This window comes from Vespula pensylvanica, chromosome 15 (assembly GCF_014466175.1).
Source record: "Vespula pensylvanica isolate Volc-1 chromosome 15, ASM1446617v1, whole genome shotgun sequence".
Classification (NCBI taxonomy): domain Eukaryota; kingdom Metazoa; phylum Arthropoda; class Insecta; order Hymenoptera; family Vespidae; genus Vespula; species Vespula pensylvanica.
In genome coordinates this window covers 2,398,839-2,416,531 of record NC_057699.1, presented here as the reverse complement: position 1 = coordinate 2,416,531, position 17,693 = coordinate 2,398,839, and the positions used below count along the sequence as shown (strand labels likewise).

At 37.9% G+C, this 17,693-nt stretch overlaps 1 protein-coding gene across 3 annotated transcripts in view; it reads right to left on the bottom strand.

Moving 5' to 3' along the window:
* LOC122634633 (ETS-like protein pointed) overlaps positions 1 to 17,693 on the bottom strand; it is an 82,602-nt gene that overhangs the window by 55,639 nt on the left and 9,270 nt on the right. For all 3 annotated transcript variants that reach the window (XM_043823758.1, XM_043823759.1, XM_043823757.1), the window contains one exon: positions 11,153 to 11,360. In XM_043823758.1, the coding sequence (XP_043679693.1) occupies positions 11,153 to 11,360 (208 nt within the window). The remainder of the gene's footprint in view (positions 1 to 11,152; positions 11,361 to 17,693) is intronic.

Here is a 17,693-nt window from a genome sequence, read left to right as displayed (position 1 = left end):
ATGATGATAATGATGATAATGATGACGATGATGATGACGATCAGGATCGACAATTATTCTGAACGAATCGATCGTTTTCATCTTCCGCGTTATTCAGACGAGTTTTTATTTATTTCTCTTTTTCTTCTTTTCTTTTTTTTTTTTCTTTTATTTCATTCTACTTTATTTTATTCTTTCTTTTTTTTTTTTTTTTTTTTTTGTTTAAAGTACCTAACGTTCGTATTAGATATACCTATCGTTAGTTTCAGTTTTACTCCCTTTTTCTTTGAGACTAACATCGATTCCGCCATATAATTTGAGGATATAGGGATGCAGAGGATGGATTTAAGAGTCCGCTGTTGCACAGACTTGTAACGTATAAAAGGCGCAAGATAATCAATTACCCCGGCTACCGACTTCCCGAGAGCAATAACATCCGCTGGGCTCGCATCGGCCCCTGTCTACCTGTTGCAACAACGACGTATATTTAATGGCTGCCCTAATCGAGCGGCCATGGGTGCGAGTCCTGCCGATACGATGAAATATTATAATATATATATAAATATGTGTGTGTATGCATGTATGAATACGTAAAAGAGTAGATAAATCCTAAATAAGTCCAGTCAAAGTCCGGATATGTTGAAAAAGTTATCCAATTGTAATAAAACGAACGGAGTAAGATGAAATTGCATATAAATCGTATACACATTCGATCGGATTAATGATCAATGAAAATTGTAACGAAAGCAATATATTTTAATTACCAAAGTATAATAATCGTTGTTTCAACCCTTTGAACTCGGATTTCCTTTATTTTTTTTTCTTTTTTTTTTTTTTTTTACCAACATTTTTCTTACGTCCGACCGTATTTGCCGTGTGAAAATATAACCGAGAAGATATGTATACGTGTGCGTGTATATATAAATATACATGTACACTAAAGTAATAAATAAAAATGATCGATCGAGAAACATGCCCTGCAAATGCAAATGATCATTGTTGTCGTCACCTCGTAGAGCGACTTTACGAGTTTTATTGCAAATTTCTATCATCATCTCAAGCTTGACGTACGAGTTAAAAGGATTAAATTCATAATAAAAATACTATAATAGTATATTAGATAGATAGATAGATAGAGATAAGATAGAAAAAAAAAAGAGAGAAAGAGAGAGAGAAAAAGAGAGAGAGAGAGAGTAATGATATCGTAAAACGTAAATATAATCCATCCATACATACATACATATATATATATATATATATATATATATATATATATAGAAAAATAGAAAAAAAAAAAAGGGAAAGAAAAAGAGAAAAAAATAAATAAAATGTTCAAACGAAGATTCCATAGTGGTCGTTATTTATCACATTCCAGGAACGGTCGATGGTATACCAAGAAAGGGCCACGAGGAGAGAGATCATAAAGGTACGTTCTCGTGAAACGTGTTGCAAAGCCGTATCTTGAGAGGAGTAATAGTGCGTGTGATACGCACCGAACAGGTAGTTCTCTTCGCTTTCCTTCCTTTTTCTTTTCATTCCACAGACGCAAAGAAGAGGCGCGGTTCTCTCTCTCTCTCTCTTTTTCTCTCTATCTTTCTCTGTTTCTCTCTATCGTTGTATCTATCTTTCTCTCTTTCTCTTCTTCGTACCTTTCTCGTTCAAGGAACGTAGAACGAAAAGAAGAAAGGAGAAGATGAGGATGAGGATGAGAGAAGCCTCTGGTAAACGCAAACGGAGCTAAGAGAAGGAAGCTTTACGCGCGTTGCTTTCGTTCCAAAGTACGAAGGAGGAGAGTACCCTCAGGCGCTATCCAGCCCGATTTACAGGCCGCAATTATGTCTCCGTCGTTCGATACACTCGACTATACACACTCGATACACCTTCCTACTCTCTTTCTCTCTGTCTCTGTTTCTATCTCTCTTTCTATCTCTCTCTTTCTCTTTCTCTACTCGTCTTCTTCGATCGGTACGGAAATGAAAGGAGACTTGGAATCTATCGATCGATCGATCGTAATTGTTCCATCTCTTTATAATTATCTTACAATTTTATTGAATTTCATTTTGCCCGTATGATTTTAATTAACGTTTAATACGCACAAAAAAAAAATAAAGAGAAAGACAAGGGAAGAAGATTAATTAATTCGGTTTCTGTTATTGTTAATATTTTTGAGAAATCGTTGGAATTTTATATATGTGTGTGTGTGTGTGTATATATATATATATATATATAATTTACTTTTTATTTATAACTTCTTCTTCTTCTTCTTCTTCTTCTTCTTCTTCGAAAGGAAGAAAGAGAGAAAGAAAGATTCAGAAGCAACACACGAACGTATAAAAGATCCAGATATTATTTACGTTCACGGCACGTTCGCTACATCATTTCTGTCAAGCCGAGTGCATAAAGTTTTCTCAGCATCGTGCTAAGAGCAACCAACTGTTTGCTGTCTCGCATGTAACGCAGCACCTGGTACGCCTAGTGAGAAGAGATAGAAATCGCACCACTTGTAGAAGAGATTCGTAAAGGGAGTAGTCGCTGGCTAGATGTTAGAAAGTATAGAATGATGGAGAAAAAAGAAGGAGAGAAAAAAAACGGAAAGAAAAAGAAGAGAGAAACAAAAAAAGAAAGAAAGAAAGAAAGAAAGAAATATCTCGCTGTTGCAAAACGAACATAACGTATCGCAATTATTTCATAAATTCGTCCTGCGTTATAATAACGGAAAAAAAAAAAACAAAAAAAAAGAAAAGGGAGAGGGAAAAAAACATTTCATAAAATATTCAGAAAATTTCAACGACCCAGTCGTATCCACGATCTCGTCCACGTCATACTCCTACAATCTCCGGATATTGAAATATGAAAAAAAAAAAAAAGAGACACACATATATATATATATATATTCTAGTTTTATAGAGACACATAACACGTTTCACGACAGTCATTCATTGGAAATGAAAAGAACGTAATACTACTCACTACATGTTCTTATCATTGTAAAAGAGTTAGTGACTGTCCGGATACAAGCGCGTATAAACACATACACCTATCGATACACGTATTACGCATATGTGGAGAGTACATTACACGGTTGCATGAGTACAGAAAGAGAGAGAGAAGGAGGGTAGGGTGAGAAAGGGAAATAGATGCGAGTCTACTAAGAAACGAGAGGGTAAGGGAACGCGAAAGAACTCGAAGGTGGTGGAGGTGGAAGAGGTAAAAGAGGAGATGGAGGGAAAGCAAAGTATACAACACAACGTCGGCCGAGAAAGTACGATCTCTCTCTTTCTCGAGAGAGAGAGAGAGAAAGAGAGAGAGAGAGAGAGAAAGAGAAAGAGAGAAAGAGAGAGAGAGAGAGAGAGAGAGAGGATGGGGTAAAACGGCGGACCTACCGTGAGGCACGTTCCCACGTTCTCATGAATGAACTCGCGTGGCTACTGGCCGTTGGAGAGGGGAGAGCAAGCGAGTTCTCTCTCTCTCTCTCTCTTTCTTTCTCTAACTTCTTAAGAGCTCCTTGTCCCTTTTTCCAGCTCCCGTTCTCCTTTCCACGAGTCGCGGCCCGAGGCGAACGACGCGAGTCTGAAGCGAAAAAGAGAGAGAGAGAGACAGAGAGAGAACAAACTCTAGGTGAGGTTAGATCAGATCTCTGGTAGGGATAAAACACCAACTCTTTTCTCCTCTTTTCTGTTCTGTTCTGTTCAGTTCAGTTCAGTTCTGTTCTGTTCTGTTCTGTTCTGTTCAGTTCAGTTCTGTTCAGTTCTGTTCTGTTCTGTTCTGTTCTGTTCTCTGCTCTTCTCTTCTTCTCTTACAAACTCCGAGGGTAAGGAACTCCGAGTTAGTTGGAGTTCCCAAGGGAACGACCGGCAAATCGATTTGTCCGTTCAATTCTATCCATGCACGCTCGTGCATCTACGTTTGTATCCCGTATGGATATATACGCTATCATATATCATTCTTGTATGGAGAAAGAGAGAAAGAGAGAGAGAGAGAGAGAGAGAGACTCTGAAGAACGTATAAATCCACGATAATCTTGACTGTCCTTTTAAATAGCCTATCTCATTAATTTCATAGCCACTTAGCCTTAAGTTTAATTTACGGATAACACCCAATCATCGTTAAGATTAAATCTTCCCTTCTCCTTAAATGGTAGACCATAATATGAATCGGATTTATCTTTGTTATAGATACTCTACATCTTGATTAGATCTTATTCGGAGAAGAGATTATTCGATGGGAATATAGAGAATATAGATATTCGTAGGAAACCGATCGATCTGCGAAGAGAAATAAGGACGTTCTTCTCTTTCTCTTCTCATTAAAGCTTGTATCAATTCGGAATATCAGGGACCTCGTTCGGTCTCAGGCAAATCGAACCGTTACGGACTATTAATCGCGCGGCGCGTTACCCAGCCGTTAATAAAACCGGCTCGTCGAATCACGTGAGAAACGCGAAAGAGAACGTTCGCGGTTCTGCTACTTAAGTTCCAACCCTGTATGTCTGCTGCCCTGCTGTTGCTGCTTGCTTGCTTGCTTGCTTGCTTGCTTGCTTACTTGCTTGCTTGCTTGCTTGCTTGCTGCCTCTCGTGAATGAACCGTGTAGTCGCGTGGCGCCTTCTGACGTCACAACCTGTTGCTAGCCATTCCTCTCTTTCTTTCTTTCTAACCCCTTCCCCTTAGTCAGGTCTATCTCTATCTTTCTCTCTGTCTCTCTACCTCCCCCTATCTCCCTCCCTGCCTCCCTCCCGCCCTTTTTTGTCCAGTAGGCGAGCGAACGTCACCATTTAACGTACTCACACACACATATATATATATATTTATGTATTTTTATATGTGACTGAGTTAATATGTATGTGTGTGTGTATGTGTGAGAGAGAGAGAGACTTAATACATAAACTTCGCTAAAAACAAACGTACCAAAGCGACCTTTCGAAGAAGATCGCGATAGACGAAGAAAAGAGAAAGGAGAGAGAAAAAGAGAAAGAGAAAGAAGAGAGAGAGAAGAGAAAAAGATTCATTCAATCGACGACGAAGAAATTGCTTTTTGTTAAGCGAGAAGAAGATGATTCATAGGCCGTTAGGGTCGTCGTTCCATCCTCCTCCTCCTCCTCCTCCTCCTCCTCCTCCTCCTCCTTCTTCTTTACTACCTCCTATTTCTTCTAAACCTTCTCTTCTGCTACGCGACTTAAATGATCGGATAGCTAAAGACGGTTGTTAGATTTAAAGAAAATTCGTAGGTGTAAGATTTTTCTCTTTCCTCTCTAATTTCGCAAATACTTTTCCACGCATTTATAAGAAACGAACGAAAATGAAAACTCTAAAATATTCGTAATTATGAAAGAAAATTGAATAAAAAAATAAATAAATAAAAAAAGAAGATATAAAAATAATATAAAAATAATAAAAAAAAATAGAAGAGAAGGAAGAGAGAGGGTAAAAAGGTCGATAATTCGTCGAAGAAAGAGATCTGCTTTATCGACTGCGGATGAAAACAACTCGTCGCAACGCTATCTATCGAGAAACGATCGAAGGGTGCTAACCGACCGAGCAAAGAGGGTTCCAACAGAGGTAGACACGTTTCGTACTTTTATCTCGAAGCGCGTTTACTCGATTTTTCCCTTATCAACTGTTCTTTATTTATGCACATGTGTCGTGAAGCAAGAACAAGAGCGAAAGAAAAAGAGATAGAAAGAGGGAGAGAGGAAAGAGAGAGAAGGATTTTTAACAAGTAAATGTACTATCTTTAAATTCCGTTCGATAAGCCGTTACAAAGAAAGCTCTTTTCCATCGAATGCTGCCATCGACCGACTGCGGTTATTTAAAGGAGAAAGAAACGCGAGAGAAAGAGAGAAATGTTTGCCGTAAACGATTCGCGTTCGCGCATTCTTCGTTTATCAATCATCGCGTGTGTAGAAAAAGAAAAAAAAAAAGAAAGAAAATAAAAAGACAGGAGAGTGGAAAATAATTAAAAAGGGAAAAATTAACTTCGTCGGAGAATAAAAAGATAAAATCGCGCGTCGTCTTCTAACAGAAGTTTTTCTCCGCCATTTTTTTTCTTCTTTTTAGTATACTTTCACAATACCTCGAAGTTTTCTAAACAGAGTTTTCTGAGTAAGTAGAAACTAATATCGGAGAAACTAATGTCAGAAAAAAAAAGAAAAAGAGAGACGAAACATTCAAATTCTATTTAAGTAACTTCATATTTTTTTCTTATAATATAGCTGAAGTCAAGAGAGAGAGAGAGAGAGAGAGAGAGAGAGAGAGAGAGAGAGAGAGAGAGAGAGAGAGAGAGAGAGAGAGAGATAAGAATTTTGTATAACGGCACATTTGCGACGTGTGTGCTCGCCCGCTCGCACGCGAGTATAGGAGTCCGTCGATCGGGCTAAGGGAAGGGACCTGTTCGTTTTTAAAAAAGGAAATCTCCTTCGATCTCGTTCATCGCGTTGAAAACTGTAAATCGGTCGAGTCGTGCAGCACGACAAGACTACGACAACGACAACGACAACGACAACGACAACGACAACGACGACAACGACGACGACGACGACGACGACGACGACGATGTTGATGATCGGGGACGTGAGAATTGTATCTGCATTTCTCTCTCTCTCTCACTCCGGTAGGTAAGAGAGAAAAAGATGAAGGAGGAGGAGGAGGAGGAGGAGGATGAGGTGGGTGAAGAAGAGGAGGAGGAGGAAGGACGGAGGAAGGAAGGTCCCCTTTCTCGACCGCACGCACAACAGCTGCGGTTACGCATTTCGCGCGATGCACCGGCCGAACGAGCACCCTTCCCACCCTCCCCTCCTCCTTTTTCTCCTTCTCCTCCTCCTCCTCCTCCTCCTCTTCCATCCCTTTCTCCTCAATCCCCTCCCCTATCTTCCTCATCCTACCGCTTCTCGACCAACACTGGTTCAACCCCATTCGAAGGTCCACGACAATGTAGTGTATAATACCCTCCCTCTCTCTCTCCCTCTTCTTCATTCTCTTCCTCCTCCTCCTCCTCTTCCTTCTCCTCCTTCCTTTTCCTCTTGTCCTACATCACCCTTCGTAACCGATGCACTGGCAAGGCTTCTTTCGAGGAACAGGTACCTAACTAACTTGAAAGTTACTGATAAAAACGTGCGATCGTGATGCATTTTTCATTCGGTCAAAAAAGACGAGTTTTCTTTTGCGACGTGACGAAAAATATACTTTGGAAAAGATCGTTGGGATGACTATATATTCCGGGAGGGAAGGAGTCGCTGTTTGGAACGCAGGTTTAAATAGGAAAGAGTAAGTCAGTCAGAGAGAAAGAGAGAGAGAGAGAGAGAAAGATAGAGGGAGAAAGAGATAGGGAACGAAGAAAGAAATGAGAGCGAGAAAGAGAGATAGGGAAGAAAAGACACACAACGAACACACACGCACACGCACACGTATACACATTCTCGTGTCCCTCTCGTGTACTCAGAGCACGTAAAACGCTGGGCCCCGTTCGTTCGTTCATTGGTTCGTTCGTTCGTTCGTTCGTTTGCTCGCTTGTTCGCTCATTCGTCCGGTATCGTTCTACCTGTGGCAACTTGAATAAAATTCAATATAGCAAACTCGTACGTCTCTCTCTCTCTCTCTCTTTCTCTCTCTCTCTTTCTCTCTCTCTCTCTCTCTCTCTTTACGAAGCAGCAAACGAATCGCTTCTCGGAATGACAAAATGTTTTCACGATCCGACGATTACACCACGAATACGACGAGTAAGGATGCACCAGCACCGACGGCTACTGCAGAAAATATTCAATCAGACAGGAGATATATATCGAATTCGATTGTTCGATTCTTCGAACGAATATACGAAATTCTATTTTCCATCTATAAACAAATTAAACCCGTGCATTTGAATTATTCGGACTTTATTAAAAATACATTTCGCTGATCTAACGAAACGTAATCTTTTTTTTTTTGTTGTCGAACAAAATTTTTCGTATTTTTCAGATTTGATTTTGCCTCGAATTTTTTTAATAGCTCTTCCTCATCCTACTCTACTCTTCTTCGTTCTACTCTTACTCCTCCTCATCCTCCTCATCCTCGTCAAGCCTAATTCAACGATAGTTGAATCTCGGCTAGAGAGTAACGTAGTTATATAGTAGACAGGACTGATACACTCTCAGTCCTCCTTACATAATCATACGGCGTATCGTTTCACGCGTCAGACGTGAAATACGGTCCGAGTTACGCGAGAATAAGAGTCACGGGACTTACGGGAAGAGGATGGATGCGTTTGAGAAGATACGTGAGGTGCCTCGAAGATTCTCTCTTTCTTTCTCTCTTTTTCTCTTTTCTCTGTCTCCCTCTCTTTTTCCCTTTTTCTACCTACTCTCTTCTTCGAGGCTATAATGTCTCGAACGGAAGCCGAAACGACGTATAACATCGCAATGATCGTTCGTCGGGGCCTTTTTCTATTTTTTTTTTTTTTCGTTTTATGTCGTCACCATGCCTTCCCCCACAAGTTTACCTTTTTTCTTTTTCTTTTCCTTTTTTTTTTTTTTTATATCTCGCGAATTCTCGTGTTGAGATTTTTGAATACTTTTTTTTTTATAGATAGATAGATATGTATATGTATATAGGTACACACACACAACCATACACACACAGGTACATATATACATCATACATACGTACATATATATATATATATATATATAGCACACATATTTTTGCAATGCAATTCACGCGCCAAAGAAAGTATCAAGCTGGATCGTAGCTCGTTATGCCGTCCATCGATCCGTCGTACGTCCGTCGAAGGAAGCACAGGAGAAACAAATTTCCAGTAGCCACGTCAATGTCGTCGCGAACAATAGAATATTTACATAAAACATTCCGCAGGGTGACCGGCATCGAGCAAACCGATCGACAGCAACTACGAAGGAATCACGTAGAAAATCTTATTTGTTCTTCCTTTCGTGGTCTTTCGTGCCGATAAAAATTAGAATCTATAATAGAAAAAGGAACAAGAAAAGAAAACTAAAAAAACAAACAAACAAACAAACAAATCAATCCGGCATTTAAACGTTTGCGATAAAAGTGTATAGGACTTGTGGCATTACGGAGAACATCGTGGAGAAAAGAACAAAAAAATTAATAGTAATAATAATTAAAAAAAAAAAAAAAAAGAGAAAAAATAAAAGAATCACAAAGAACATAAGGAAAAGGAAGAAAATTGTTCGTTCTAAATGTTAAACGAAAGCAGACACTAACATAAGTGGGTGGACGACAATATTGTCTACGAAGTGTGGTAACGCGCGCGCGCGCGAACGAGCACACGTACGTACGCGCATACGTTAAAGGAGAATGGAAGGCGGGGGCGTCCAGTGGGGGGCCTTAATAAGGATGCTGCTGATTATCCAATTCGTAAATTCTCGCTACATTTTGATCGTACTCGCTGAGCCGCGAGTAACAAGAACGACTATCCTCTTTCTCTTTTCCTCTACTACTCACTCATTCATTCACTCTCTCTGTCTTTCTTTATCTATCTATCTATCTATCTATCTATCTATCTATCTATCTATCTATCTATCTATTTATCTATCTATCTATATATATATATATATATCTCAAAAAATCCTCACTATAACATCCCCATACGTTCCACTTTAGTTACTCGTCTCTCTTAATACGAATCAGCGAGATAATAATGATGATACCATTGATAACAAAACCAGTGTTTGAAAATATTTCATTAAATTAATCATTAAATGTTTCCTTCATACGCGAATATACAAGATATAAAAATCGTAATCTTAACGATAGGATTAAGAAATGATCGCACTCGAGACGATCCAAGACGACCAATCACACTTAAACGAGTTAATCGGTAAATGGTCAATTTTTTTATTTGTTTATCAATCTTTCGTTTGGTCGGATCGATTTGAGTTAATTTTATGTTGAAACAAATTCCTTACGCCTTCGGGGACTAATCGGACAAGTGATAACACACGCGTACGCGCTTACGTAACCGATGATCGTATTATGCAAGCGTCAACCGGATGTAAATGCACCTTCTACGTGTCAACTACACGCGATTCTACATTGTGTCGTCGGGTCGATCGCGTTTCAGGTAAACGCGGTCAAACGTGCTGATTTATCGAGATTTCGAAGGAAATCGAAGAAACTTCGAGAGAAGTAAAAATAAAAAAGAAAGAAAGAAAGAAATAATTAAGAATTAATTTAATAAATAATCTATAAGATATATCTATATTAAATATATATATATATTATACATATTATCATATATATTATCATATATATATATATATATATTATAGATATCTTACAGATAGATATATTTCATTAACATTTCGTTGTTTTCGAGTTTTCAATTGTGTATTACGCACTTTCGACTTTAACGATAAGATATTTAAGATAAAGATATGAGAGAGAACACGATGATGGTTGGGACGAGGGTGGAGGGTTGGAGGTCGAGGATTAAGAGAGATGTGAAAAAAAAAAAAAAAAACAAAAATGTAAATCTTTCGCAGTTTGGACACGTCGTCCGTATGTCGTGCGAAACTCTCATCCAATATTCACGCCATATTACGTTGATTGAAATATATATTCGACTTAATCGTTCATTAACGTCTAGACAAACGAGTGAGCTAGCTAATTAGCTAGCTAGCTAGCTAGCTAGCTAGCTTGCTTGCTTGCTTACACAATTTCTCACGGCTCTCATCGCGACCAACGCATATTCGTCATTTACGTACGTGCAACGTACGCGTACGGTTCTCGTCGTCTCTCGCAAACTCTAAACGCATATATATATATATATATATATATATATATATATATATATATATAATTATTTTCTTTCTGTATATTTTTTTCTTCTTTTCTTTTCTCTCTAATCGCTTAGTAAATAATCGACGACGACGATAACGCCGGAAGAAGGTGGGAGATTTGATCGTTATCGAAGTTTCATATACTCCTTCTTGTCATACTTAAATCAATCGGTTTGTGATAAATTAGTACGTATCGTTGTATGTGAATTGCGTTTAAGAAGATTTCGATTTAAGTTTAGATCAAAGATGGAAGAAAGAACAAAACAAAGAAACAAAAAAAAAGAGAATCGAAGAGAGTAGAGGAAATAAAAAAAAAAAAAAAAGAAAGAAAGAAAGAAAAAGGGAAAGAAAAGAAAAGAAAAGAAAAGAAAAGAAAAACTCACCTAAGGAACTTTCTGGATCGGAGAGGTCAGATAACGATGGCACCTTTCGCATGCTGGTGAATCTCCCTGGTAGGGCAGGGACCAGCCCTTCTTCTTCGGCATCGGAGGCGAGCTCTTGTTTCATCAATTTTGCCATCACCATCAACATGCCGCCGCCGTCGCTAATACTGCCGCCCCCTAAGAAGCCGCCCACGCCTCGTACATCGCGCTGAAAAGCGTATTTCCTCGTTTTAGATGAGTTGCCATTTACGAAAAAAAAAAAAAAAGAAAAAGAAAAAAGAAAAGAAAGAAAACAACAAACGAAAGAAAAAATCGCGACGCAACATGCAGCCAGCCAACAATTTCGAAATCGTGTGTTGGTAATTAGCGAGTCGAAAGCAAACAAGTATCGGCATTATTAAATATTTGTAGACTTTTTTTTTTTCTTTTCTCTCTCTCTCTCTCTCTCTCTCTCTCTCCTTAACACGTATATTTCTTAAAGAAAAGAGGGAAGGGGGAAAGAAAAGTATCACCTGACACTGGTGTCATTCATATGGAATAAAAGAGAGCAAAGAAAGAAACAAAGAAAGAAAGAGAAGAAAAGAAGAAAATAAGAGAAAGGGAAAGCTTAATAGCATCTGGGTATTGTAAAACCGGGGAGAAACGATAGTCACGAATCGGTGAAAGAAGAAAGTAAGAAGTAGTGAATGGTAATAGAGTGGGGAGAGAGGGGTGGGGTTTAGGAGAAGAGGGAGTACAGTGGTGGAAGAGATGAACGAAACGAAACGAGACGAGAGGAGAGGAGAGGAGAGGAGAAGAGGAGAGAAGAGAGGAGAGGAGACGAGACAAGACGAGACGAGACGAGACGAGACGAGAGAAAGAGAAAGAGATATACAGTGAGAAAGAGGGGAGAGAGAGAGAGAGAGGGAAAGAGAAAGGGAAGGGCAACGTAACGACAGTCAGGATCGCTTGACCTTCGCGCGAGGAGGGCTCAACAAGTTGAATGAAACACTGCAAAGAGAATGACGCAACGGTACGCAATGCGAGAGTATCGCATCGGGGTGTACCGAGCGAGACGTGATCCAGAACGTGATCCATAACACGATCCAGAACACGCTTTACCTAAGTCTGACCTATATTTCATTACGATCGAAACTATAGATGATGATAAATTGGATAAACGATCCTTGGATAATAATAATAATATCGACGATTATCGAATAAATTCTAAAATTATAAATTCTATTTATTTAACGTAGGAGATATAATTGGATGATGATGATAATAATAATAATTATTATTATTATTATATATTTTATATATTAGAATATAATTATTATAATGATAATCATTATTATTATTATCATCGTTCGATTTCGTTTGGTACGTAACGAACGAAGTAATAATGATTATTACTCCGAGAGACTATTAGAGCTTAAAATATATTTGAAGAGCGAGTGAATGGACGCGTAATGTCGTCGATTGTAGTAATTCCAGTCACGCGTCGCTGTCTTTCCCTTTCGAGTATCATTCAAACGAAACTCTTTGCCTTTCGCCATTGGCACTCGATGACAAACGACGTTTACGACTCCAACGATTCGTGTTTAGGAAAGAAGAGAGAAAGAGAGAGAGTGTAGCACGTATAATCAAAAAGTATGGCTACTCCGACGGAATATGTATTAGAGTGAGACGAGTTTTTAAATTCAACCTGTCGAATATATACGTATGTATGTTAGTATGTATAATGTGTATATGTATATATGCATGTATGTACTTCCCGTCGTTCGAGCTCGAAACAACGCGTGCGCTCATGTTCGAATACTTGTTCTACGTATACCATAGACATCTCAAACATCATTTACTATTTACTCGTCTCCATAACGACGACTCCTTACGACTTTTTTACTCATCGTATAGGACCCACATATGTATGTATACAGGGTGTCCCATTTTTTAAAAAAGGAAAGAAATCTCGCCGAGATGATATCATTTGTTACGTATAACGTTGACGATTATTATTATACTCTTTTTCTTTTCTTTTTTTCTTTTTTTCTTTTTCTTCCTCTCTCTACACTTTCCAGTATTATACTCTCGATTATAATGAAAATCGATTGTTTCTTTTTTTGTTGGTTTTTTCTTTCTTTTTTCTTTTTTATTCTCCTCGAACGAAATCGCATCCAACGTTGAAACAAATTCAAAAGCATCGTAACGGTACACTCCGTGTATATCTGCTACATATCGCGACATATTTACGCCTACGCGTACGAGCACAAGCGTATTACGCGTATTACGAGTGTGTCCCAAGTAATTACGACGCACATCGCGACGCATATCGCGACACATAGGCTAGCTTATGTACATGCGATCCTTCTTCTTACTCGAAACACGTGACCATTGTTAATTTGGCCTGTCGCACTCCATTATAAAGTATATTTTCTAGGTAATTGACCGACCACCGTTAACGATTAATTCATTAGCTACGATCTATATAACGATATGAAAATCGTAACTTCATTATTTCAAACGTTTGTTTATTGTACTATTTATTACGTATATTATATAATGGAAAGTACAGGAATCTTCGATATCGTGCCAATAGAATATCAAAGTCGAATAAACCATTACAACTTGGAATTTTTATGAAAACTTGTAATGTCCGCTTTTTCTTTTTTCTTTCTTTCCTTTTTTTTTTTTTTCTTTTTTTCTTTCACCATCGAGTTGGTAAAACATCGAGCGATACTCGTAACCCGAAGTTATCGCGTTCATAATTCTCAAGAGAGCATAATGACTAATAATAATGAGAGCATAGATATTAGATAAGAGAAAGTAGATACAATATGTGTGTGTGTATGTATGTATGTATGTATGTATGTATGTATGTGTATATAAAGAAAGAAAGAAGAAAATAAAACAAAGTAAAACAAAATAAAACAAAGAAACGAAAAGAAACTGAGTACTTACGGTAAAGATAACGAGGAATAACACACATATTCGGGAGAATTTTATATTACGAAAAAGAAGACGTGGAGATAGAGAAAAAAGAAAGAAGAAGAAAAAAAGAAACCAAGAGGATTCAGAAATCTTAAAAAACAATGAACAGAAACTATGTAGTTTTTTTCACGAATAGAAAAGAAACATGAGTCGCGACTAAGTCGTTTTATCGTTGAAGAGTGCAACGGAGCACCGTAACACGAGCGCGCATTTTCTTCTTCGTTCAACTTTCGCTGGTTCATTGAAAAAGGGATATAGCTACATACGAAGGACACCATCGAATTCTTATCGACGAACACGAACTCTTTACGACGAAGAGAAACGATGCTTTGCGAAAGCTCTTACTCTCTCTCTCTCTCTCTCTCTCTCTCTCTCTCTTTCTCTTTCTTTTCCTCTCTATCTCTCTTTTTTTCTCCTTCTTTTTCTCTCCCTTTTACTCTTTATCTCTCTCTCTCTCTCTCTCTCTCTCTCTCTCTCTCTCTCTCTCTCTCTCTTTCTCTTTCTCTCTCGCTCGCTCGCGTTCGATTTTATAACCACTCTCTAGACACGCTCCAACGTCTTGTGAATGAACGAGTAAAGCCACAGAAGAAAGAAGGATAGAGAGAGAGAGAGAGAGAGAGAGAGAAGAGAAGGGTCGAGGATAAGAGAGGGAACAGAAAGGAAAAGAGAGAAAGAGAGAAAAAGAGTGGGAGGAACAGCTGGAAGGGGAACGAAGTTAGTAACGAGAGCGAGCTCTACCAGACTGACTGAAGAAGAAGCAAGAATGATTATAGAAGAAACTCACTCTCTCAGCTAGGCGCCAACTTCGCAACGGACGACCAAAATACGCGTTTCTTCGTGAAGCATAAATTATAAGAGAGATAAAAATAATAATATTCTAAGGGAATAATTCCCTATATCTACATGTTCATTAATATGCTAATCTATGGATTAAATTGATCAATGATTGATAAATTAGTCGTGTAGAGTGTGACTCAACAAAATCATGTCTAACATTACTCGACGAATAGGTCGATAAAATATACGTCGAGTCACGCTCGACAATCATTCAATAGAATTATTTTAACTATTCCATAGAATTATTTTTATCTCATTCATCGTTTTTATTAATATACTATGTAGGTATATATATATAAAGAACAAGAAAAATTAAATTAAATTATTCAAGGACAAAAAGAAAATTGATATAGGGTTCCAATAAAAAATATAAATAATTCGATTGATCGATAAAAGTGACGCTCGCGTTAATTCGATCGAGGATATGCAAAGGATAAAGTATTGTCTGATTCATTTGAACGAGTCAAATGAAAGATTCGAAAGATCGACAATATTTTTGCCAACGAATCGATGTCATGAAATCGTAAAAGATTCAATAAGTAAAAGACAGAGAGAGAGAGAGAGATAGAGAGAGAGGTCGCAAACAAATTCGTCTCTCGTCGAATTCATATTCGAAAAAATCAGAATGAGATAAATACGTCGTACGTGTCCTATTATCGTTTAATGGATGTGAAAAAACAATCGGAGAATATAATCGTTTTTCACATTAACAAAAATAGATATCGGGAGGACAGATTTGCAATAATCGTCCTATCAGACATGTAAATCTATTCGGAGCGCGGAATAAATTCGAGAGATACATAGCTAGCTTAGCTAGTTAGCTAGCTAGTTAACCTAACGGGCCGAGAGCTGGCTCCGAGAATATCGCAGGTCGAATTTGCGATGCCAAAAACCGTGTACCAAAAAGTGATCTCGGTCATTCATAAACGAGCTTACTGAATTTTGGCGTGATCTTCTATTTCGTGAGAAATAATATTATATTTTGTCAAGAAGGTGCGGCGTCTAATGCGATCGATAAGAAAATCACCTGCTCGATCATCTTTCGAGTAATATCTACGAGTGTTATTCAAGAAATGGAGAAGGACCGGACCACACGGATAGTTAATATAAATGATGATATAGAATTCATAAGGAACATAATATCAACGATCGTAATATCAGCGTTTTCTTAGACCGACCGTCGCCAATCGTGCCGCACATCATTCGACGTCGTATAAAAAGGCATACGATAAGATTAAAAGGCCACTCGATGAAAAACGGAAAGCGTATGATAAAAAAAAAAAAAAAAGAAAGAAAGAAAGAAAGAAAAGCAGAAACTCTTTCGTTCTCTGTTTTTCCCCATCGTGCGAGAAATTACGATATGTATGCAGGTATTATATTCTTGCTGAGGATAAACAAGCTTTTACTGATAAACAAACTTCGATTGATTCATCATACACTTACGCTTGGAATAATCGAGAATGATCGAAGAACGTGATTGCCTAAAATGATGAAAAAAAAAAAAAAAAAGAAAAAGAAAAGAAAGAAAAAAGAAATTCTTCTACATTATGCCATATCGTTTCCGGCTTTGAAAACGGTTTGAATTAGATCCTATCAGCATCGACAGCTGCCCAATTTTGACTCGTTAATATTCATGGACAGATGGACGATATAAGAAAAAGGATTACTCACGTCATAAAATTAATAAAAAAATAATAATAAGATAAAGGAGAAAAATTGAAAAAAAAAAAAAATTAAAAAGAAATTAAAAAAGAAATAAAGAAAAAGAAAATAAGAAAGAGAAAGGAACGCGATTAAAAATTCAGGGTAAAGAATGATGACTTAAACACAAGGCAAAAATACGTTCCGATAGTCTGGCACGGACAAAGGGACTCGAACGTAGTCGCATTTTCTTCGACGGGCGAGTCTTCTCTCTCTCTCTCTCTCTCTCTCTCTCTCTCTCTCTCTCTCTCTCTCTCTCTCTCTCTCTCTCTCTCTCTATCTCTCTCTCTCCCCCTCGATTTCCTCGTGACCAAGCAACGGAACGAAATTTATTGTACGACGAAAGCACGGCAAAAGGAAACGGATGCACCGCACCCATATCGTTTAAATCGGAGCGAACGTCCTACCGAAGGCAATCATTTCGATATCGCCTTTGTAAAAGATCACCATCAATTAAAACCCGTAAAGAGGACTTTGTAACGCAAGAGAAAGAAAGAGAGAGAGAGAGAACGACATACATACAAATCGTTACGAGTCATAAAATCTTTCCCGAAGAATCTCTATCGTTATTATTAGAACTTAAACGATGATAAAAAAAAGGAGGATTGATGTATAAAAAAAAAAGAGAAAAAGAAGAAAGAAAAACAAAAATTTCTCAATACTCTAGAGAGATTGAGAAAAAGAAAGAAAGAGATAGATAGACAGAGAGAGAGAGAGAGAGAGAGAGAGAGAGAATCCTCGCGTTGAGATAATATTAACAAATATTTGATTCACGATCGATAGCACTCCGGAATTCGAGGTTAATCTTGGCTAATACGATAGAACCGATACGGGGGGAAAAGAGAGAGGGTAGAAAAAACAGGATTAAAATTACAGGATTAAAAATCTAATCTTTCGAACGTTTTTCACGTCGATCCTTTAGTAAAATGAAAATCAAAGTGAATCCGTTTATCGTCGAATTTATGATCTATTTACATTAAACAATTACCCATTAGCGCGGCTATCGCTATTTTTTCTCTTTTTTTTTTTTTTT